The sequence below is a fragment of the Muscardinus avellanarius genome (assembly GCF_963383645.1).
Source record: "Muscardinus avellanarius genome assembly, chromosome: 9".
NCBI lineage: Eukaryota > Metazoa > Chordata > Mammalia > Rodentia > Gliridae > Muscardinus > Muscardinus avellanarius.
The window spans coordinates 72809065-72832746 of NC_137795.1; the positions used below are offsets into that span (position 1 = coordinate 72809065).

The 23682-nt window shown below is 35.4% G+C and overlaps 1 protein-coding gene across 1 annotated transcript in view; it reads right to left on the minus strand.

Annotated features, from left to right (window-relative positions):
* The window catches only part of THSD7A (thrombospondin type 1 domain containing 7A), a gene marked incomplete at both ends in the record, with an annotated part of 440777 nt that overhangs the window by 240397 nt on the left and 176698 nt on the right, over nt 1-23682 (minus strand). Inside the window, one exon of the mRNA XM_080701061.1 lies at nt 12785-13616. Coding sequence (XP_080557187.1) covers nt 12785-13616 — 832 coding nt within the window. The remainder of the gene's footprint in view (nt 1-12784; nt 13617-23682) is intronic.

Sequence of the window (23682 nt, forward strand, 5' to 3'; positions counted from 1 at the left end):
GAGCCTCGCTAAATTTCTGAGGCTGATTTCAAATCTATGATTCTCCTGTCAGCCTCCCAAATACTGGAATTACACGTGTGTGTCATCACACCCAGTTAGATGTTTTTCTCTTAGATTTATCTTTTCATCAAGTATTTATTTTTTACTTACTTATAGACTCTAAAATATGCAGCCCATACAAAATATCGGGACCAACCTTGAGTTATACTAATTTAAAGTAATTTTATTATTTTCTCCTAAGTAGAATTTTTAATTCTAAATAAAATACATAAGATAAAATAAAGATTTCAAGTCTAGGGACAAAATTTTCTACAGAGTTTGAACTCTGAGATATGTACTGTGTTCTAGTTAATTTATTTTTTATTTAATTTCACTATATGAGATCTTTAGTAGATTGCCACCTGTCAGAATTTTTTTGGTAAAGTTGTTTGAAATTTTTTATGAAATAAGAAATGTATCAGCATGCCATTTTGCATAGAATACAAATGTATTCAAATGTAATACCATTGAAAATAATTTCTTTTTTAAATTTTTTATTGGTGCATTATAGTTATACATCTTAATGGAGTACAAGATAGTAGAGGTATACGTGCACACTTCAGTCATTTTGCCCTGAAAATAATTTCTGAAAATTTATATTTATTATTTTTAAGTTAGAATGTACATCTCTATTTCAGCATCTATCTCCATTACCACCTATCAATGAGAATATGCATGTATTTATCTCTATATAGATAAGTTTGTGGTCTGACTAGTAGCTTGTTGAAAGCTTTAACCTATTCTGTAAAGACAAGGAGAAAAATCAGTGTAGTCTCACATTTTAAAATTACATAATGGATTTTTCCTTTTCAAACTTGCTTTGTTTATCCCAGCACAATACACTGTAAATGCGGATGTCACCATTCTGAAATCTTTTCAGTACAAAGGCTTCTTGTATTAAGCACAGCACAGTTACTTTTTTCATTCGCAATTCAATTGCTGTCCTGGTAAATAGTACTCAAAAAGATCTTTTAAAATCTATTATTAGTGACCATATATTTATGATAAACAGAGAAGAAACTATCCCTCAAAGAAACTTTTGGGAAATAGCCAGATAAATAATAAAATGGTACTGATTAGAAAAAATAAAGAACTTTTTATGGTGAAAGTGTGAATAAAGACTTAAAATAATACTGAACAGATGAACAACCATTTAAGAAGTGAATAAACATATGAATCATACTAACTCAGTGTGTTAGTAAACTCTAAAAGAAAAAGAGTACTTTCAATTAGGTTATACAAATAGAGCTTTAATGATTTATTTAGTTCCTTATCCTATGAGAATATTTTTTCCTTTTGAAAATATTTCCTCCCATTTAAAACCCTTCTTGTTATATTTATATCAGAGGGAAACTCAGTACCACTCATATCAAGTTATTTGAATTCCAGCAAATAAATGAAAACAATGGGTGAGATCACTTTTTCTTCCAAGGAAAGGCAGGTCACTGCCCCAGTGAACAGCCTGCCTGCCCAAGGAAATGGCCGCTCTCATGGACACTCAGACCATCTCAAGCAAGAGAACCAAATGGAGTTATGATGTGGGAGATATTAATACCGCTGCCAGGAAAAGTGAAGGAAATGGAATGGACCTTATGTAAGGTTTATATGGGGAATGATTAGGCAGTAATCTCTCTGATCTGACTTCAGGTTATCCTAATCTCAAATCTCCTGCTGTAACTTAAACATCAAATGTTTAAAATGCTACCTAGCGGTTCCTTTTTGTTTCATTTTTTTCCATGGAAGAGTCCTTACTTAAAACTACTCAGTATCGTATTGTATACATAAAATTTGCTAATAGTATAAGTCTTCCGTTAGGTGTTCTTACTACACAAACTAATAATACTTATGTATCTATAATAAAAGAGTAAGAAAGAAAGTTTGGGGGTTTGATAAGTTTACAACCTTAATGGTTTTGTGGATATATTCTTATTTCCAAACTCAGGTAGTTCTATACAGACATGTGTTGCTGATGAGAGTATACGATGGGGATACATTTTAAGGAAATTCCCTAATGCTCGTGATGTACATTCCCAAACATGTCAACATCAATCTCTAAACCAAACATGAGAAGGAGGGAGGGGAGGCAATGGGGTGGTGTTTGAGGAAAGGCTAAATGAGCCATGTGTGTTTGTATGCCTCTATCATCTTATACTCCATTAAGATGTATGACTACAATGCACCAATAAAAAGTAAAAAATAAATGCATTGTTCATCAATTTCATCTAGCACAAACGTCAAAGAATGTATTTACACAAGCATAAGCGATATAGCCTACTATACACCTATTGTATAGAACTCTATGTGCTACAAATTTATTTGACAGCCAGTCCAGTAGATTGTTTGCACTGGCATCATCACAACCATGTGAGTAATGATAGATACATCTGTCACTAGGCTATAGGAATTTTCCAACTCCATTAAAATCCCATGGGACTACTGTTGTACATGTGTTCTCTAGCTGACCAAAACATTGTTATGTGGCACATGATTATACAATACATCCATATTGATTTTATATGTTAATTATACCTGCATAAAGTGATTTAAAAATACTTCTAGGAAATAATGGTGAGATATATGAGGGAACATCTCCTGAATGATAGGATAGCCTCACCCTAAAATGTAGAAAGCGAGTCAGGTGATAAATTTCATATTTCTGAATTATCTAGATATTTATAGGTAGATATTGACAATATCAGATCTAAGTTTGTCATCATCCATGCCAACTAATTGGTATTGAAGTCTATTTTAAAACTGAAGACTTCTTTAAGTTTCAATATGGTCACATGTATTGGGAGCTGATTATGTGTTAGGCATTGTTTTAGTTGACTGGAGACTATTTTTTTATTATTATTATTATTATTTTTGGTGGTACTGGGGTTCCTGGAAGCCCTTCTCCCTCCGGGCTACACTCCCACACCTTTTTTTTTTTTTTTTTTTTTTGAAACAGGGTCTCTTAAACCAGCGAGGCTGACTACGAACCTGCGCAATCTCCTGTCTCCGCCTCCCAAACGCGGGGATTACAAGCGTGCGCCACCACGCCCGGCGGAGACTATAGATTTATATTGTGTCTTTCAAAAAATAGTTTAGCCACTTCCTATTGCTGTTACATGGACTATGAATATATTCACTTAAGTAAATATGTGCTGGCATATAACTGTATGCAATATACATCATAAATCCTGATAAAACTTTCAATATTTAATGAAATGCAATTTTTAATAAAATCTGGGACTTGACATACTATGAATGAGTCATTTAGTATTTTCAATACAATATTATCTGATTTACTTTTCACTCAAGTAATGAAATAAAGTTGAGGGAAAGAGCAGGAAGAAATCAGAAAACAATTTGGATAATAGGTAAACAGATCAGGATTTAAGGTATTCATAAACTCAACCATAAGTCTGAAATGTGTCATAGTGAGATGTAAACTGGGACAAAAAAAAAAGAGGATAAATCCTGCTTTACACTTTTGACCACGTAGTTAATTTGAATCTCATGCTGGTTTAGAGGAGAACATAAAATTTTTAGCATATTCTCTGACTATTTAGTTACTTGAGCATTTTGAAATAAAAATAAACATCCTGGGTAGGAACATAAACATGTAAACTCATTATAGATAACTACATGCCTTGTTTATGTCTCTTTACCTTATTACACCTGGTAATCCAAGCCTTCTAGCAGCATTCACAGTAAGATAATAAAAGACTTACACTCTGTGGTTAATCAGTCTGATATCTTGTAGAGAATGTGACTGCCAGAGACAGGTTAACATTTGCCTTAGAAAAATCTAAGGGTCATGAAAAACCATGATTAGACTGATGAACTCACTGAAAGCAGACAGTTCCTCCCAGGTTCCTGTGTCTCTTCTCAAGGATCTTTTGCACATCCTCAGTGCTTTTATTGCTAATCACTATCCCAAACACTTCTTAAAATTATTCTGCAGTTTTCCCAGTTAGACTTTAACTCCTAGCTCTCTCCTGCTGCATGTCTACTGGTTAAACTTTACCTCCCAGATTCTGCATGTATGCAGGAACATCCATACATCAACACCTTCCCCCTTTAGAATGAATAGACCAGCATCCAGCACGGCCCTGGCTTAAGACTGAGGTGCCCTGGTCTGTCCCTTTCACTCTTTTCTGTGCCTGTGTTATTCTTTTCCCCTCAGGTGCACTGCAGAACATTCATTGACAATCCACAGGACAGTCACTGACAATATCTAATTAGGTACAAAAAACTGTTTCTCATGAAGCAGAAATTATCAAAATTATTTTAAAAATGGATGTACTTCAAGTTCTGATATATATATCCCTACCTGTCAAGAATGAGTTTAAGCTTGCTCTTACAAACTATTTTGTGTGAACTATCTTTTCTAGAAATCCAGGGGAGTCTAGAATAGGTACAACAGTTGAAGGACATTGGCAAGGTCTTTTATTGCTCTGTTCTTTTGATCATTTTTGGGTTATTGGGCAAGTTATTAAGAATCAAAATTTTTTCACCAGTAATACAGAAATATTAATACTTATTATGCAGTGGTCTTTCATTAAAATATTTCAATGAAATTTTGTAGTTGAGGAGCTGGGAGCATAATAGAGTGGAAGAGCAACACCTACTTAGTGTGTGCAAGGCCCTGGGTTCAATCTCTAGCATTGTAAAACTAAAGTAAAATAAATTAGTAAATGTTGTATTTTATGTAATTACAAAGCTAATCTATACTTGTTTATTGATTAAATAATAATAGGTTGGACAATGGAGATAAATTAACAGGATCTATACTGCTTAACTTATGTAATAAAATGAATATATGTATAAAAATACTAATAGTGTACTTCCTCATGAATAATTTGCCTTAAGAGCCTAAAGATAATATGAAAACACAATAATTAGTAAGCTATTATTTTCTTATTTCTTTATAAAAGTTTTAATTATCATATTTAAAAATGCATATAATATACTTTTACAATAGTGCCCTTTTAAAGTTTATAAATAAATATTCACATATTGATATGTGCTTGAATCCTTGTTACTGATAGATTTAAAGATATTGAGACCAAGAGGATATAAAGTCCAAACATTTATATAACCTTCAAGACTTCTATGGTTTCCACAGTTATGTATGCTAGTTCTTTCTCTCTTTTTTAACCTCACCTGAGGTGTGAAAACTATATGGGCATGATATCCTTGCACAATGAATCATCACGTTAGCAAATTTCTACACCTTTGCTCTTGCTGTTCTCATATTCTTCTTCCAACACCCTCCTCAACCTTACACATACCTACTAATCCTTAACTCTAGCAGTATTTCCCCCAGGAGGTCATACCAAATTCCCTACAGGAAGAACTCACGACTTCAAGTTGTTTGTATATACTCTCTTTACTACATTCATGCACAATAACACCACTAGCATTGTACTGGTTCTTTTGTGCCATTCTTCCTATAAGAAAAAAAAAAATGAGTCCTTAAGAATTGGTCTCTGCTTTTTTTTTTTTTTTGTCAATATATTCCAGTATCCAAAATGTCATGAAGTCTTTCACTGTGCTGAGTGAAAAAGTAATTTAAAAAGTGCTTAATAAATGAGTAAGTATAGTAACAGTTGACATAGAAATAATTCTGTGGTGCTGAAACTGTACTCTAGTATTGCTATTATATATCAGTCAGGCCACAGAAAACATTGCAAACTCTGATGGCGTAATTCAGAAGAGCTTAATAAAAGGATTATTAACAAAAGAATGGGCAATATGAAGAGGAATCACCAAAAATGTTGAAATGCCTTGGGGCTAGCCATTATTACCCTAACATGATAAAGGATCGAGGCAAAGGATTTTGCCTGAACCTGAGTCAGACCTAGATCTGAGAAGAGGGCTGCTGGACAGGGGCGGCAGCTTCCACTAGAGCAAATGCTGAAGAGGGAGCAGATAGAAATAAATACCAACCTTCTCTTTCTTCCCACCTCCTGATGCACTCACTGCTACTGCATACCATTTGTGGAATCCCACCAGAAAGGAGAGGACAGGAAACCTCATAAATATTCTGCTCTGAGGTCGGTCTCAGCCACAGAAGCAGGGCAGAAGAGATTTTAGAATGGATCTCTAAGTTATCATAATGTCCTGCTTGGTTGTCTCTACATTTTGAGAGAAGTCAAGCTTTCTTCTTAGACGTCCTCTGCCCACATAAGAATGTGGACATGGTGGCACATGCCTCCAATCCCAGTCCTTGGGAAGTTAAAACAGGAAGATTGCAAGTTTGTGGCCAGCTTTAGCAATTTAGTGAGGCCCTCCATAACTTAATGAGACCCTCTTTCAAAATATAGAATGGAGCTAGTGGTATAGTTCAGAGATGGCATGCTCCTGCGTTCAAACCCCAGTAACACGTGCACACACACACACACACACAAACACACACAGAACATGAACATATTGACTCTGTTTCTTTAGTATCTATTTACTTCTCTGTTTCCTTAGGTATAGTCAACAGACAGCTGAGGCCGGCTCATAAGAAATCAGGATAAATATCGGGCAGAAATATCCATCAACACTCAATATTAAAGAAACTTTTTAAGCCTAAAAGCCTGCTATTTGTGCATGAGAGGCAGTAATTTTATAAATGGATTCTGAATAAGCTAAAAGTGTTACTTTAAATAGTGGGCAATTTCCTCCCTTCATTTTGGTAAGGGTAGGATTAAATCTGCAATCTCACCAGTCCACAAAGTGACAGTGTGGGAAAGAGCCCTCAGACCACACAGCACATCAACCCTGCTGGTGGGAAAATCTTGCAGGTATCTGGAGGCAGCTGAGAGCTGTGTCACTTTACATGCACTGCACAGAAATTCACTCCCCTTCTTCACTATAACAAAAAACCGATGAGCTGATTTGAAGAACGTGTTGAAAATTAATTTTCTACCAAGAAAATATATAAGATTTTATGCTCACAATTTTGGTTATGGTTTTTGTTCTAGGCTTATTAGAGGCATAAGATTTGGAAGGTTTTCAGAGATAATTTTGCTCTCCCCTCTCTTTCATCCCTCTCCTTCCCATCCTCATTTTTATAAATGAGAATACTGAGTCCCAGGAAGATTGAATGCCTATTCAACAATGTGTAGCTATGAGTGTGCAGGTTTCTCTAAAGGCAGTAGCATTATATTCAATTTTTATACCATTATTCTAGAAAGCAATCCTAAAACAAGGTTAGAGCAATTAACAATTGGTGTTCTGGGGTAAAACAAAAATCAAACATAAAGAGTTTGACTGTGTGGATAAGAGATATAATTTTCTGGCCAACAATTTTTACACTGAAAATTAGAAAGTGTGTATGAAGAAAGTCCGAGTTTGAAAAATATTCAGAAAGATACTTAAGAAGCATTATCCAATACTGTCTGAAATGCTATAGCTGCATGTATATAGAGACTTACAAAAAAATAAAATTGATAAGGGAAATGAGACACACATGCCAATGTGTTAGTCTTTCTAGGGGTGTTTAAATTATTCTCTTCATTTTTCACCCTTACATATTTGTGCCTGAAGTGTTTGCTTTGTGCAATTATCTAGAGCTGGATAGATGTACTTCTTTGGGCTTAGCCAACAAAAATCGTTAAAATCCTAATTCCATTTTCTTCCCTCAGGAATTTACTGGGCTGAATTTCCCAGACTTCTGGGCAGTGTTTCCAGTGGCCTGGTAATTAAAATTAACTGCCTTTGTCAGACAGCACGACAAAACAAAGTGCATTCAAATGGGAGACTTTAACAAAAGTAGGCAGTACTTCCACTAAATTTTCTCATACTACAGGACAGTTTATACTTTTTTTCCTGAAACTCCTTGTGTGTTCAATATAAAGATTCAGGTCTTTATTTCAGCAGGAGGCAAGAAAGGACACATAATGCATTCTAGGAGTGGGGATGGCTCACAGCAAAGTTCTACATCCAGTCCTTTTACAGATGTCTGCTTCCTCTCCTCCACTCCTTCTCTTGTAAGAAGTATGAAAGTTTTTTCCATCAAACTGGTCAGACAGCAGCCATTTTAGCTTATATAACTTTCAGTTTCCCAGAATCTCAAGTTTCTTTCTTTGTCAAAGTGCAAGAGACAAAATTCCCTACTGTCTTTAAACTAGCCAATCATGTGGAATTACGCTTGAAACTAGCCAATCACACAGAGTTATGAACCCAAGCCTTCACCAGTCAGGGAACAGGGCAGGACACATTCATGATAAAATCGGAGCAAACTTTCTACTCAGTGTGCTTGCTTAGCAGACATTCTGTCAGTCATACCCTTCTGCAGAGGTAAACATTCTGCCCTGCTGAGTGACTCTGGAACTTTTGTTTCTATTACCCATTCACATTTCCCACAAACTTGAACAGCTTCCCTCAAGCCAGGAGACCACAGAAGTAACATTTTCCTCACCAGCTGCACATCCCTTGTGATTCTGGGTAGGAACTGGCTCTTAAGGAACTGTCCTCACATTCCCTGTGACATATTCATCACCTTTACCGCCACCATGTTGAGACAACCTAAAGAAAGATCCTGGGATGGGCCTTCCAGGATGGTTATTTCAGGAAAATCTCCCATTTCCTCTACTCTCAAGATTCAGACTTATCATGTTGACACTTCTGGTTTTTTCATATTTCCCATTTTCCTTGTTTGTTAGCAGTAATAGAGGTGTTTATATCTTCACTATTGATTTTTTTTCTTTTTTTTTGCATGTGGGGGTTGAACCCAGAAGCTTTCTAACTCCTAGCTATAACCCTATATAGTCAGCCCTACTTTTTATTCTTTATTTGAAACAAGGTCTCACTAAGTAGCGGAGGGCCTAAGTAGCTGAGACTGTACTCAAACCTGCGATTCACCTAACTCAGCCTCCCAAGTACTGGGATTACAAGTGTATGCCACCACGCCCATCTTACTACTGGTGTTTCTGATTGATTTCAGGGCAGAGGAGTGAAATGAAACTGCCTTTGTTCCCTCATGTTTAATTAATTATAATTCATTTGGTAATATCTGCATAATATTCCACAGTACAAGCCTCATAATTTAAATAGTCCTTTAATGGTAGAATACAGATTGTACTTCTATAACATGCTGTGGTAAGAATTGTACATATATTTGTAGACCTAGATATATGTTTTAAAAGAAACTCCTAGAAATAGAATCATTCCCGAAGGAAATGTGCAAAATTGATATTTACTGGGCTTTATATTAGTTCTTTATTTCAACTTCTTCCAGCAGAATTTTGGCTCTGTGCAATTTCAGTGTAAAGATGAAAATCTTCCTTAACTTCAGGAAAATGCTTTCTTTGGATTTTTCCCATTTTAATTTTTGGGAACTGTTTTTGGAAACAGCAAAATTTCACATAGTAAGTTTTATGTTTTGTTCCCATACCCATTATCTCTTTTAATAATTAGTTTACTTGGTTTCTCAAAGTAGTCTCTTTACCACTGGCCCATCTTACCATTTTCCCACATTTTGTTGTTTCTAATATGTGTTTCATTTCAGTTCTTGTTTTTTTTTTATAATTCTTCCCTATTTCTTTTCTAAGCTCTAATATCTAACTTTTAAGCTGATCTCAATTTTATCTCCTATTTGAATCACCCTGACATTCTTTCTCTTTTGGGTTCAGAAAACCCTGTTTCACCTGACATCTGTGGTTTCCTTGAGAAATGCTTGGCCTGGCTAAGACCATTCAAGCTGGCTCACAGGAAGCCTCTTGTGTCATGCGTGTGTAGTGGTTTAGAATTCTTGTCCATTGATTGTCAAGCTTTAATTCCTTTAGTCTGTGCAGCAGATCGTGTTCAGTGGGCACTGATCAAATAGTGGCTTGTTTTGCTCATTTCTGTCTACTATGCCATTCAGCTGTGATACAGAAGTTCAGGATGTTCCATCAGCCCATTTCGCTCACCCTGACCTTGCCATTCTATGGGGGTATCACTGCTGTAGCAACTCAGAAAGACCAAGCTGAGTACTTATGGAGACTTTGAATGTTCATGTAATCTGGCAAGACGTAAGTTCCCGCTAAATATCTTCTTTCGGTTAGGTCTAATTTTACCACACTGTCCAAATCTTCCCTATCAATAGTGGTTTGGGATTGTGACTGTTTCCTATTGTCCTAAAAGAATAGACTTTCATTTGTGCTTTTACTCATATTGATTTTGGTCTGTTTGAAAGCAGAAAGCAGGACAGATCTAGTATCTTTAACTTGGATGTTTTAGCAGCCATTCTCTTAAGTTATCTATGACAGACTAAGAATCTTAGGTTTGTCTAGCTAAATTAATTTAGTTATTATAATAGAATATTTTTAAATTTATTAAATTATTTTTATCCTCTTACATGAAAAAAAGTATTTCTAAATCTGATGGAAGGCCAAATATTTTAAATCATTTTAATCATTAAATCCTTGATTTGTGGTCCTGTGCTTTTAGGATGAATTTGATTCACTCTTCACTTGGTTGTCTTCGTGGTATCAGAGTGTGATGTTTGAGTAAGGAATTGATAAAAAATTTCTGATTTTCATCATTTCTTCACTAGGACTTTAATATTCTTAATCATACATGATAATCCATATTAAAGAGAAATGTTCATAATCAATTTAATTGATTAACATAAAGTTTAATCAATACCCAAATAAGTCAGAATATATATATGCATTATATTTGCAGACTTATATGTGCATTGTATTGGAGTACAAGCACCTGACAAATAATTTGAACACTTTCAAGTTTATTTGCTTAATTCAAGCAACTGAATGGGAATATTAGTTCTATGCAATGGTAGCTACCATCCTAATTACACTTTTAATTGAGAAGTCAACATTAAATTAAATGTCTACAGCATGCCAACCCAGCGACAGCAGGAGACAACTCCAGTTGCCTCGGAGGCACATTCAATTACTTGGTGGGAGCCAAGTAACTAACATAACTGGAATACTTTAGGAAAAAAAGAACAGAAACCACCAGACTAAGTATAGTCAGAAAAGAAAAAAGCAGAGATTGAATTTAAAATGTGCATGACACAAAATCAGTAGTACAAATACACATACATACACATATACATTGAAGGTGTACACCAGAACAGAAAAAGGGAAAATTACTGCACAGCTAAAGTGAAATTATAGGAATGCAAAGAAAGGAGGGAGTGGCAAATATTTTTAACATAGCAACTAACACAATGCTATTGTGGGAGTAAGTTACTTAGATTAATAAGTCGTTTGTTTTACTCACTCATTTATTTAAGTTATGTCCTAAATAAAAAAGACTTTCCACTCTATTTCAAAATCCATACATAGGAAAATCACTAGCCAAGAATGTATGAAGGAAAGATAATGAGAGGGAGAGAAAAATAAATAAAGCTAGTGCGGTATGTTAGCAAATAACATGCACTACCACACAATCTCATTTAGGTTCCAAACAGCCAAAATAAACAGGAAAATGTGATCTGCTACAAGATTTCCAGGGGCCATAAGAAAAACAATACAGCTGCTCACCAGAAGCATATGGGTTGAGACTTCAGTAAAATTTTTCTTATGTTTTTAATCAAGAGAACAGACTGCGTGATAAAGTAGATGATACTCTCAATGTCATTTCCACAATAAATATGATATAAAATTCTGAGTAATGATACTATAATTTCTTCAGTTCAGTCCAAATCATAACTTCATAAATATTTCAGTAAAAGCAATTATGCAAATGATCCAGATATGCCACTCCCAGATGGTCTGGTTTATCCAAGAGCAAAATTTAGAATGACCAGAGAACATCATATTCTTCAGATAATCCTCAATGAGAATGATTTTCACAGCAAATAAATCATACATAAGGTAGCCTTTCAGGATATAGTCATTATGTACCCAAAGATAATTTGCCAAATAATTTCCATCTAAGAATTGCGGCCAATTAATTATATTTTCTAAGCTAGGCCACTCATGATTAACTATCTTCTACCTACCTTATTTCCTGCTGGTTCCTGTTTTCTTCTCTAGAGAGAGTTATTCTATTTTGTAAAATGTACAAGGAAATTATTCTTAGGTATAGCTCCCTAGGTCATTGTTCAGAACAGATTTTGTTTATAGGGTAATTCTGAAAATGCTATAAACTTGGAGAGATTACAAGTGTGCCTTATTCTATTAACTCACAAAAATAAGTATCCAAATTTCAACTCCCAATACTCCAGTCTCTTAGTAATTGCTTTTTCTTTGATCTTAGGGGGAACTTGCACTATTGACCTAACAAAGCAGTATTTTCTCAAGGAGAACCAGACTTTGAAAGGGAAATTTAAATTAACCCGAGTCTATACAGCCTAAACACGATTAATGTGAAAACATCATCAACAACAACAAAAACAACAAACCCTTAAAAGTGTTAGCTTAGGAGTAGCTTGTACAGGCTGTGTATTCCGGGAGTTTGGACAGTACATGTTAATTTTTGTTTTGGGTACTGGGATTGAACCCAGAGTCATTCTACATTTTAAAATTTTTTATTGGTGCATTGTAGTCATACATCTCAATGATGTACAAAATGGTGGGGGCATACATGTATACATCACCTGGAAGTCTGGCATTCTACTTCTATTTTGTTTTATATTTTGAATTAGGGTCTTGCTAAGTTGCTGAGGATGTCTTTGAACCTGCGATCCTGCTATCTTAGCCTCCCAAGTACTAGGACTACAGTCGTGCGTCACCATGCCCGACTAGAGAGTAAATTTTAAGTACTCCTGGTCTTCACAGACAGACAGATATAATAGATGAAAAGAAAATATTACCTTAAATCAGCAGTTTTCCCGGTCTTGTTAGTACACATAACTTCTCTGGTCTGATATCCAATCTGGATGTCCCAGTATCTGTTCTCTTGTCTGTTCTGCCTGTTGCGATTTCTCTTTTTCTTGATAAGTTCTCGGGCCTCCGGATCCTTTACTCCTCTGCCTCGGTCCTTGTCACGGTCTTTATTTTTCCCGCGTCTCCGGGCCTGTCTCACCTGCCGGGAATGCGGCATGGAGCAAGCGCTCCAGGGCCCCACCTGCAAGCTGTACATGCTCTCCTCGGCTTCACAGGGACCCGACTGGCACACCTGGAACTCCGTCAGGTTTGGACAGCCAGAGCCTCCGAACTGGGGAGGCGCCACGACGTGCCGCGTCCGGTGCTGGAGCCCGCTGCCGCAGGTCTTGGAGCATTCAGACCAGGCGGAAAACTCAGACACAATGCAATCTTGCTGGCAAGGAATGAGGCAGGCCTGTTCCAGGAGAGGCTTGGGCTCGAAGTACTCGCAGATGATGTCCTCGGCAGGCAAGTCTTGGTCTTTCTGGATGCATGTGATGTCTCTCACCTGAATGCCTTCTTCCCCCTTGGTACACTCCCGGGGTTTCTCCAGGTGTTTTGAAATCACTGGCTGACACTGATTCCAGGGCCCCAGCCTCCAGTCGTACAACTCTTTGTGCCAGTCGCAAACTTTGAAGCAGTTTTGCTGGTTACTGGGTCTCCCGGTCTGCCTGCAGTTGGTGTGCAGCGTCGTCCAGCCTTCCACGTGAGCGCACCACACGGCCCTGGTTTGGATGCCACCTGGACCGCATTCATCCCCCATGCATCGGCCCCAAGGACCTACAAAAGGACATAAGAGTTAACAGTGCCACGGGAAGAAAACCACAGGTTACTTCACGTTCCAGACAGATGTCTCAAGACCTAGTACATTGACTTCCCTGAAGTGTTATAAAGTAGGTCTCTGTACTATAAGACTGGAAAGGAATGAACTTCACTAGGTAATTTTACAAAGGGAACTGTGTCGCCGTGTCTATATAAAGTAACTGCTGGGGCAATTTCACTTTGGATCCTTTTGGGATTACTAAAAGTTTGCTTTTATTCATTTCCTTTATTGTAGGCAGCTAGAAATCCTTGCTCATAAAGGGCATGGGAAATTAGTGATAGTGAAAAACCCATTACTCCTTCCTCACAACCATCAAATCCCCTTTAGTATCTGCCAAAGAAAATAGCTCTTCCTGAAGAACTCCTTCAGGCTCTTCCTTTCTTGGGCGATTAACTATTTTGTGGAACATGTTCTCTTCCACCTCATTTTTTATTGCTATAGGGTCTGACTGCAAGGGTCTAATAGTTGTGTTGCATGTACTGACAAAATTGAATGTGTTGACTCGTAACCAGAGCTGGGAAGTGGAAAATCTTTATTTTATCACCTTCTGCCTTTAATTTTACCAAAAATTAATTTTTCTCACTTCCCCAGTGAAGTATAAAGATGAGTAAAGGAATTTAAATACAACTAAAGGACCTTTGCAACTTTCTGAATGTTTTGTTAAGGGGATTTTTGGGGGTTATTCATTTATTCATTTCCTAAAGATGAACTCTTTGTTATTATAGAGCTATTTTAAGAAATAGTTAGCTCAATGACTTAAGGGTGGAATGTAGGTGTCTTTAACTTTAAAATACTTCTTACAAGTGACAGGGACCTTATATTCCCTATATTATTTCTTTTTCTAAGGTAAATGGTAGAATTTTAAAGCTTCAACATAAAACTCTGATTCTTGTGATTTGTGCTCTTTTTTTATTTCTATTGATATAATTATACATCATACTGAGGTATAGAGTAACAGTAAAATACATGCATACAACACTTGGTGTATTTCTCTCCAGATCTCACCTTTTTCTTCCCCTTCCCAGTACATGTCATTGAGATTGGCACTGATAATTTCATATATATATATATATATATATATATATATATATATATATATATAATGTACCTGGCATTATTTAGACTTTAACCTTCATTACATTTCTATCCTCCCTCCTACCTCCCCTCATAACCCTCCATTGTTCCACCGGAGTCTCTACTCCTTTATCTGAGCTTTCTTGTTTCTCAATTTCACTCTAGCTTCCAAAAATGACAGAAAACATATAACTATTTGTTTTCTGAAACTGGCTAATCTTGTTTAGCATCAAATTCTCAAGTTTCATCTATTTTCCTGCAAATCACATAATTTTGTTCTTTGTGTGGCTGAGTAACAGTCCACTGAGTGTATATACCACAGTTTTGTGATTCAATTGTCGTCCTATTTTATTTCTACTAAAAATGGTAAATGCCTTGAAAAAATCAGAAGAAAAATAGGAAATCAAAAGTTTAATAATGACATATTATTTATGAAATAATGTATCAAATATTCTCTTTTTTTTAGAGGGATAAAAGGACTTTCTAAGTGATACAGGAAGTACATTTTTATTCTTTAGTTAAAGGAAACTAAATTTTCTCAACTGTGTACACCTCTTTGAATACCTATTTTTCTCTTAGTTTTTAATTTTTTAAATCAATGTTGACCCTACTTCAAAGACTGGCTAATTGATAACAATAGATTTTTGAAAAATGGACTAATATGTTGCTATTTGTCATATAAAAATATTGACGTGAGTTTTTTTTTTTTAGAATTCATTAGAAAAATAAGATTCTTACTTTGGTGATCCTCACTGGATACCATGAATTGCACACATATGTATATCTTTTTACGTATGCTTAATTATATTTATAAAATTCTATAATTCTGTAATTAATTAAAACAATTAGCTACATTCATTTTGTTCTCTGATTATGTCTTTAATTTCTTGGCTTACTTTTAAATGAATTTCCTCAGTTACTTTGTTCAGAAAGGAAAGGAACTGGTTGATACATCTTAATGTCTAAGGCATTACATGATTGATGTCAGTAACACCAGGAAAAAAGAAGTTGAGTTCAAGAAAACTTCTACACCATTTTATATACACTTATTGTAAGTAAGAATTTATGAAATATACATAGACAACAAAGAAGAACATACAATATAAATACAAACACATTTCAATTTCCATTCAATAAGATTGTCACAGATTCTTATTAACCAGCTACTTGCAGATAACAATGTTGAGTTTATTTCATTTTGAGTACATTGAGAACCAAAAGATAGGGTATGCCAAGCAAACTCCACAGAGATCTATAAAAATAGCTACTGATGCTAGAAAGAAAGAATAAAACGCATGAAGGCATCAGTGAAAGCCCAAGTGGCAATATAATCATGATTGAGCCTAAAAAGAACTGGTCTACTTTCAGCCTTAAACTGCTGTCTTATCTTTTGATTGCACCTTGGGTACTGCATGTGTGTCCAATTAACCATCTCTTGAAAGATCAGATCTTTACCACAGTATCCCTGATAAAGGGCTGTCTACTTTTGCTCTCCAAGCAGTCCTGAAATAATCACACATGTAACAGAAAAAGGACCATATCTAAAACTGCTTTTGACAACTAAGAATTCTTAACCCAATTAGTTGCCAGGTTTCAGGGAGAACAAATGGTTAAAATAAAGTTTAAAATAAAATATTCAAACTATCTTAATAACAGCACAAAGTCTAATGCCAGGTACAAAATAAGAATGTGATATTTAATATAAATTGTCCTGAATTATGTAAAGTGAGCCTTACATCTTATGTTGCTAAGGATGAGAAGATGTGGTAGTGGAAAGGTTGGGGGGATTCTTTTTAAAGAAAAACAGAAAGAATTTCCATTGGTTTGAAAGGTGCTTCATTTATTGTTGGTTACTTAAAGGGAGCTCAGAATCTAATTGAACAAAAACAAAGGATAGGCAGCTTTCTCCATAAGGGCTTGGATAGTATCCCCTTAAGAATGGAAATGTATTCCTGTGTACAGATTGGTAGGATTATGTTTATTCAGTACCATGCAAAATGTTTTGAGGATGTGGGTCAATAAATATGTGTAGAACACTTAGTTTGACAGATTTTATGTAAATCTAGAAAGAAACATTGGATGTCTTATTTCACTAAAAGAAGTTAAAACAACTGTTTATATATCCAAAATATTTATGTAACTGATAGACTAACAGTATAAATATTTTCACATGGAATCAATATAAACTTATGCAAATTTGTGACAAATGAATGCTATTTGGCTTAGTTTTCATGGGCTGAAACTTCAGATAGACTGCTTCATTAACTTTCTAAAAATGTTGATAAAATAATGAATTTATCATTATTTCTGCTAACAAGGATGTTATAACATGCCTACTCTCTTCCTGTCATTCAAAACTCTTATTTCAGTCTATAAAAGACAGCCTTTTAAATTTAAAATTAGTATTTTCCTCACTATATTCAACACTGACTTCTTCTAAGACTGTTTTTCATATGTCAAGGGCATGAGAACAATGAAGGTTGAGCCTTTAAAAGGCCACGTTATTGACAGGTGGCCAGCAACTGTTCCAAAGAGCCTTATAAAAGATAAACACCATAAAAGAAGCAAGAGAAAATTATGCAAACTACTTTCTGTCCCTGTTTGCTATAAAACTCAAATGAGCCAGTTACTTGTTTGACTAAATATGCTTGCATCCTTCAAATGAGATACTGTGTTTTCTCCTTCTGGATTTGGTTATAGAACTTTACCACCAAGATCAAGGAGAACACAAACATTTTACTAATACACTAAATCTGTCTCTTGAATGCTACACAATATTATGTTTTGAAATTTGCAGTCAACTTAAAAAAACTCTTTCTACTCAAGCAAAACAATGTAAATAATGAGAAATTACTGCTAAATAATAGGAAAAAGAATCCTCCGCAATCCCATAAACTAGGAGTAACTAGTACTCATAATTAGCTGTCATCCTTTTAGGCAAATAAAAATGCATATAAATAAATTTTGAATTATTCTAAAATTGTTTTAAGGTCAGCTTTTTTGTTCTAACATTTTATTACAAATAGTTTTATTTCAATAGAGACACAAATTTAACCTACTAGGCAGTTACTTAGTCTCCTTTGCTCTTCATATTTTTAAATTTAGTTCTATATTGTGGTTGCATAGCACTTTATCCTATCAAGTTACTATGCTTTATTTTATCAGTGTTCTATTGGTGAAATTTAGGTCTTTTTTTGATGGTTTTCAATATTATAAAGAATGTTACAATCAACATTTGTTGTGCATTGGTCAAATAACTTGACCAAAGGCTTTGCGTGTTTTCAAGCTTTTGACATATATATTTTAAAATGCCCTCCAAATTGTATTCATTTTCCCTTCCACCAGCAGTTTATGTTTCCCCTTTCCCTGTCTCTTTGATATCTGCCAACTGTTATTGTTCTAAACCTGAGGTCCTATTGGAGCAATCTGATTTGCTTATTTTTTGAATGGTCTATCCTTTGACTGTTTTCACTCAAAAGGTCAGATAGTCTTTATTCCTTTAACAATTCCTTTATTCCTTTATTTAATCCTTTGTAGTCTCCAGAACTGATAGTATCCTCTTCATTTTTTTCAGTACTGAAACATAATTTTACTCGTTTTGTATTCATTTGAGCTTTTGAAAGGATTTTTGCTGTGGGTAAAAACAAATATGTGGTCTTTAATTATATGTCCTATAAATAGTTCTATAAATTGGCAAACCAAATGTTTACCATACTCTAGCACTCAAAATTATTTTGTTAATTTAAGTATGAATGCATGCTCTTCCTGGTAGACCTCTTTGTAAAGACTTGTGAATGTACAAGCACCAAATAAATTTTGAATGCTTAGTGACCTAACACGGGCTAAAAATTTCTTTTAAAGAAAAACAAAATAAAAGCTCATAGCATCCTTTACTTGAGTTTAATTTAATTTAATTTAAATGTAATTTAAAACAGAACTCTCAAATGACAAATCAGTTTGGTGGATAAGGAGAGATCACTGTGGAAGTCAAGCTGAGATTTCATCTTCAATAAGTAATTAAACTTTAATAAGAAATTATATCAGTATCAAATTAAATGTTCAAAATTAGAAGAAGCGCTTTAAATCTGATGAGAAATGAATGAGGAATCAGTGACTAGGATAACTGATTTTTACAATTGCTAAATACAATAATCTATTTTTAGGACCCATCTTGTTTGATCTTTCTTGAGTAAATTACTTAACATCTTGAGCCCTGGTTTCCACATTTCTAAGAGAATACAATATGAACCATGCCATTAACTCCTACCATCTCATAACGTATGCTAAGTATGACTTTTAAGAAGAAAATTTGTGATAAAGTTGTAAAGTGCCTTTCTTTCAGACAAAAAGACTCACATTTTTGTATGACAACATTTTAAAGTCTACATGCATCAGTTATAATTTCTTTAGTCAAGACTCCATAAAGGTTAAGAACTAGGTCAAAGGATGTGACAATTTTGAAGTTTTGAAATATGAGTTGTCTAACTGATTTTTCAAAGAAACCTGTGGAAATCTATAGCCCACTACTACATCCTGATCAGTATTGGTTATTTTAACAGTGTGTGTGTGTGTGTGTGTGTGTGTGTGTGTGTGTGTGTGTGTGTACTGGATACATCCATATAATTCACTGTTTTCAATTTATTTATTTATTTTTGCATTACTGGGGATAGAACCAAGGGGCCTTCTACCTCTGGTCTATACCCCAGCCCTATTTTTTATTCTTTATTTTGAAACAGGGTCTCCCAAATGCTAGGATTACAAATGTGTACCACAATGCCTGGCTTAATTGATCATTTATTACATATGACTTCAGTTATCTCCTCTTCTGTGAAGTAGTTTCTATGGTTTTCAAAAGTCTCATTGACTTCTCTTGTTATATCAACACATTTAATTGGTAATATTAACATTATTTTTTGGTACTGGGGATTGAAGCCAGGGCATTCTACCTCTGAGCTACACCCCCAGTCCTATTTTTATTCTTTATATTTTAAAACAGGGTCTCACTAAGTTGCAGAGGGCCTCACTAAGTAGCTGAGGCTGGCTGCAAATCACGATCCTCCTGTTTTAGCCTCCTAAGAACTGGGATTACAAGCATACGCAACCACACATGGCTTAACATTTTCTATAAGGATTAAATTCATTTTCTCCTGGTATTTAATATTATTTTTGTTTATGATATTTCCTATGTCTTTCATATGAAGGCTTTGCACTATTATAATCTTATATTTCTTCATTGTTTTTTCTGAAAATTCATTTTCAAATACAGAGATGCAGAAAAATATATTAAAGTTTTTATCTTTCAATTCATTTGAATAATATGTTAAATTTGTGAGAAATTCTGAACATTTTATTTTCTATATAGTTATATCATTTCACCATGAATATACACAGGTATAACTAAAGGTACCTCAAACTCAAAACATGTCAATGACAGGTGCCTTATACACTGTGCTGCCAAATTACATTGCTATATTTAATTTTATTTCTATACTTATTATTTCTAAAGTTTTGTGTTAGTTTTTCATTGCTGTGACCAAAATACCTGATAAGAACAACTCAAAGAAAGAAAGGTTTATTTTTGTTTATGGTTCACAGGTTCAGTCCATCATCAGCCTGTTATAGACAGAAACACAGACAGACATAACAGAAAAAAGTTGTTAGGCCATGGCGGCCAGGAAAAGGATGGGGAGGGAAGGAGGTGGAGAGGGAGGGAAGAAAGGAGGGAGGGGGAGGGAGGGAGAGAGGGAGGGAGAGAGAGAGAGAGGGAGAGCGAGAGAACACGCATGCGCTAGCGAGCCCAGCCTGAGCAGGCTCCTCACAGGGACAAATATGTATAATCCAAGACCACGCTCCCAGTCTTTCTCCAGCCATGCCCTACTTGCCTATAGTTACCATCCAGTAAATCAGTCAAGTTATTAATCTATCAAATAGATTAATCCACTGATGAGGCCAAAGGTTCAGTAATATCATATCTGAACACTCTGCAGTGCCAACACATGTGCTCCATTGGGAGACTTCACAGATCCAATTAAGGTAGAATAAAAGAAATCAAACATTAGGTAAAAAGGAAATGAATTGGGAAGAAAAGGAAAACAGTTTTATAAAATGAAAAGGTAGCTGGGCGTGGTGGCACAGGCTTGTAATTCCCATGCTTGGGAGGCTGAGACAGGAGGATTGTGCTTTGAAGACAGCCTCAGCTACTATTTAGTGAGGCCCCTTGCAATTCAGTGAGACCCTGTTTCAAAGTAAAGAATAAAAATTTGGGCTGGGCGTGTAGCTCAGAAGTAGAATGCCCCTGGGTTCCATCCCCAGGACTGCAAAAAAATTTTTTTAATTAATTAATTAAAAAAGGGAAAAAGAATGAGAGAGAGAAAGAGAGAGAGACAGAGACAGAGAGAGAGACAGAGAGAAGAGGGGAGGAGAGGAGAGGAGAGAGAACGAAATAAAATCTGGAAAGATCATAATTTTGTCTAACTCCTATAGGGTGTGTCTTAGGCAGAAGCCTCTGGAGCCCTCTCATGCTCTCGAGCTCTCTCACACTCTTAAACCTCTTGTGCTTTTTTAGATGGCCAGTGCTTACCCTGAACATGTGTCTTTACTTGAGTTAAAACCTCAGCCTATATCTCTGACTGGTGCATTTAAAATTCTTTCTGAAATGGAAGCCAAGAACCCACAAAATTTATCTTGCTGTCTATGATACAATCATAAGGTATTTTCACATCTATTATCTCATTTGATTTATTTTATCAAGTGCTAGAAATAAAAAATAAAGATTATGTTATTCTGTTTGGTAGGCTTTATATTTTTAAATAGGGTTAGTCTTGATAAATTCAAGAAAAAATATAAATTTATCAGCCCCTCAAATATTTCTACTGTTTCAATGGGTGTAGTTAAGCATCCAAAAAAAGAAAAGTTTGAGCAACCCACATAGAGCAGTCATGGTGTCATAATAAAGAGTATCCTACTTTTGAGTAAGGTGGCATTCAAATAAGGGACTTCCTTGGGGAAGGTATTATTCAGGGCAGCAGATACTAAGTTTGTGTTTTTCTTCCCAACTTTTAAATTTATCCAGAAAATTTTGAGATTCTTAGAACTTTGAATACAAAGCAACAGAAGGGATACTAATATCCTTAATAAATGTTTAAATTATAAATCTCTCTTTGAAGAGTAGCACAGCCATTCTATGAAACAATAAACTCACTCTTTTCCCTAAATAGTTATGACCCAAAGAATAAAAAAATAATAAAAAGAAAACTTGAGAGTTACATGTGTCTGGCAGCTGAATACTTCTGAAATGAGGGCAGTAATCATTAATCTTATAAATTTATAAACTCAATAGCTTTGAAGATGTGTCAAAATTACTAATATCCATTGCTTAAGAGAATGGATTTAGGATAGTGACATCAAATCTAGCAAATGTATATGCTTTATTAGTTTAAATAGGTTGTCTTGTCACTGATGTCAAAGCATAGTCAAAACTAAGAACTATATGAGTGTGCCCCTAAAAAACATAAGCATATCAAGCTGGAGATCTTCAGTTACAATTGTGTTGCAGAAATTCTCTAGAATAATTGACCCAATGCCAATTAGGGTGGAAAAGAGAAAGTTTATTACACTGGCAGGACGAAGTAGAATAGATCCAGAAAGACTCTGGCCCCAAGTTCCACATGAGCTCCCATTTTATAGATTTGTGACAAATGGCAGAAGCAGGCAGACTTACAGAAATTGACACATAACAGTTAGTGATTGCAGGATTTCTTGCTCAAGGAAGCTGGGTACAGAAAGGGCAAGAGGTGAGAATTTCTCAGCAGGTTACTGACCTAGGTGACCTTCTAAAAGGCCATATATGACTTTTACTTCTCTATAAGTGGTTGCCTGAATATCTGACCCTCTGTAAACCACTTAATCTATAGTTACATTCCTTTGTGAGTACAGGGGAGGAGTAAGTTTTGGTCCTCTATTTTATTTACTCTTGTTCTTCTACCACAATTGTCTAAAAGTGAGCTACCTTTACACAGGTACCCCCTGACATAATGCTGGAGAATCAAATAACTGGAATCTCTATAGATAAAGAGGCCTTTCATAATCCTTACTCCATTCCAGTGGGCTCTGATAAACATAGTAAGTGAAATCATCATTTAGCCAAACTAAGATAAAACCATGCTTTTTTTTCCCCCTTGGGTTATTCTGAAAGTAGAACTCATGATAAGCTTATTTTAGAATTAATTCCTTGGATTAGGGATAAGGCACAAATGGAGATAAACAGGGAAGGGGATCCAGGGAAAGCCATTACAAACACCTGTGATCATTTTGCCCCCTACTATGAATAGCTGGTTTGAACTCCATGGAGCTTTCTGAGAAACTTTACCCAATATATTTAAGAACTCTCAATCCACAGGACAGAAATGAGGTAGGATAGAAATGGTAAAAAGGATGAAAACTGGAAAAGAAGGAAGCAAATATAGTTTTAAAATCTAGAAATTTCATTATCTTCACACTACCTCCTGTGCCTATGCTACTTCTATGAGGAGCTCTGTGATCAGAGGATGTTCTGCTCTTTCTTAGGCAAAAGCTGTTAATAAAATACCTTAATCATAATAGCCTATCTGGACTGTCCTTTCTTTTTTTAAAAAATTATTTATATGTGGAACATACTGAAAATGGTATACGTTTAGACTGTGTTTGGTGCCCCCCACCCCGTTTGAGTGTCCAGATTAACCATGCTCTATTCATACTTTTACACATATTCTCATGTAGTTCCTCTATTAATCAACCTCAGCCTTCTTCCTCTCCTATCCTTTCATTCTAGCTTTGCTGAGATTTCTCCTCCATTATCAGGAGTCCCTCTGGTATCCCCAATACTTCCTAGTTTGGGCATATTAGAGAAAACATATGTCCCTTCTCTTTCTGTGCTTGGCTGATCTCACTTAACATAAGGTTCTCCAGATC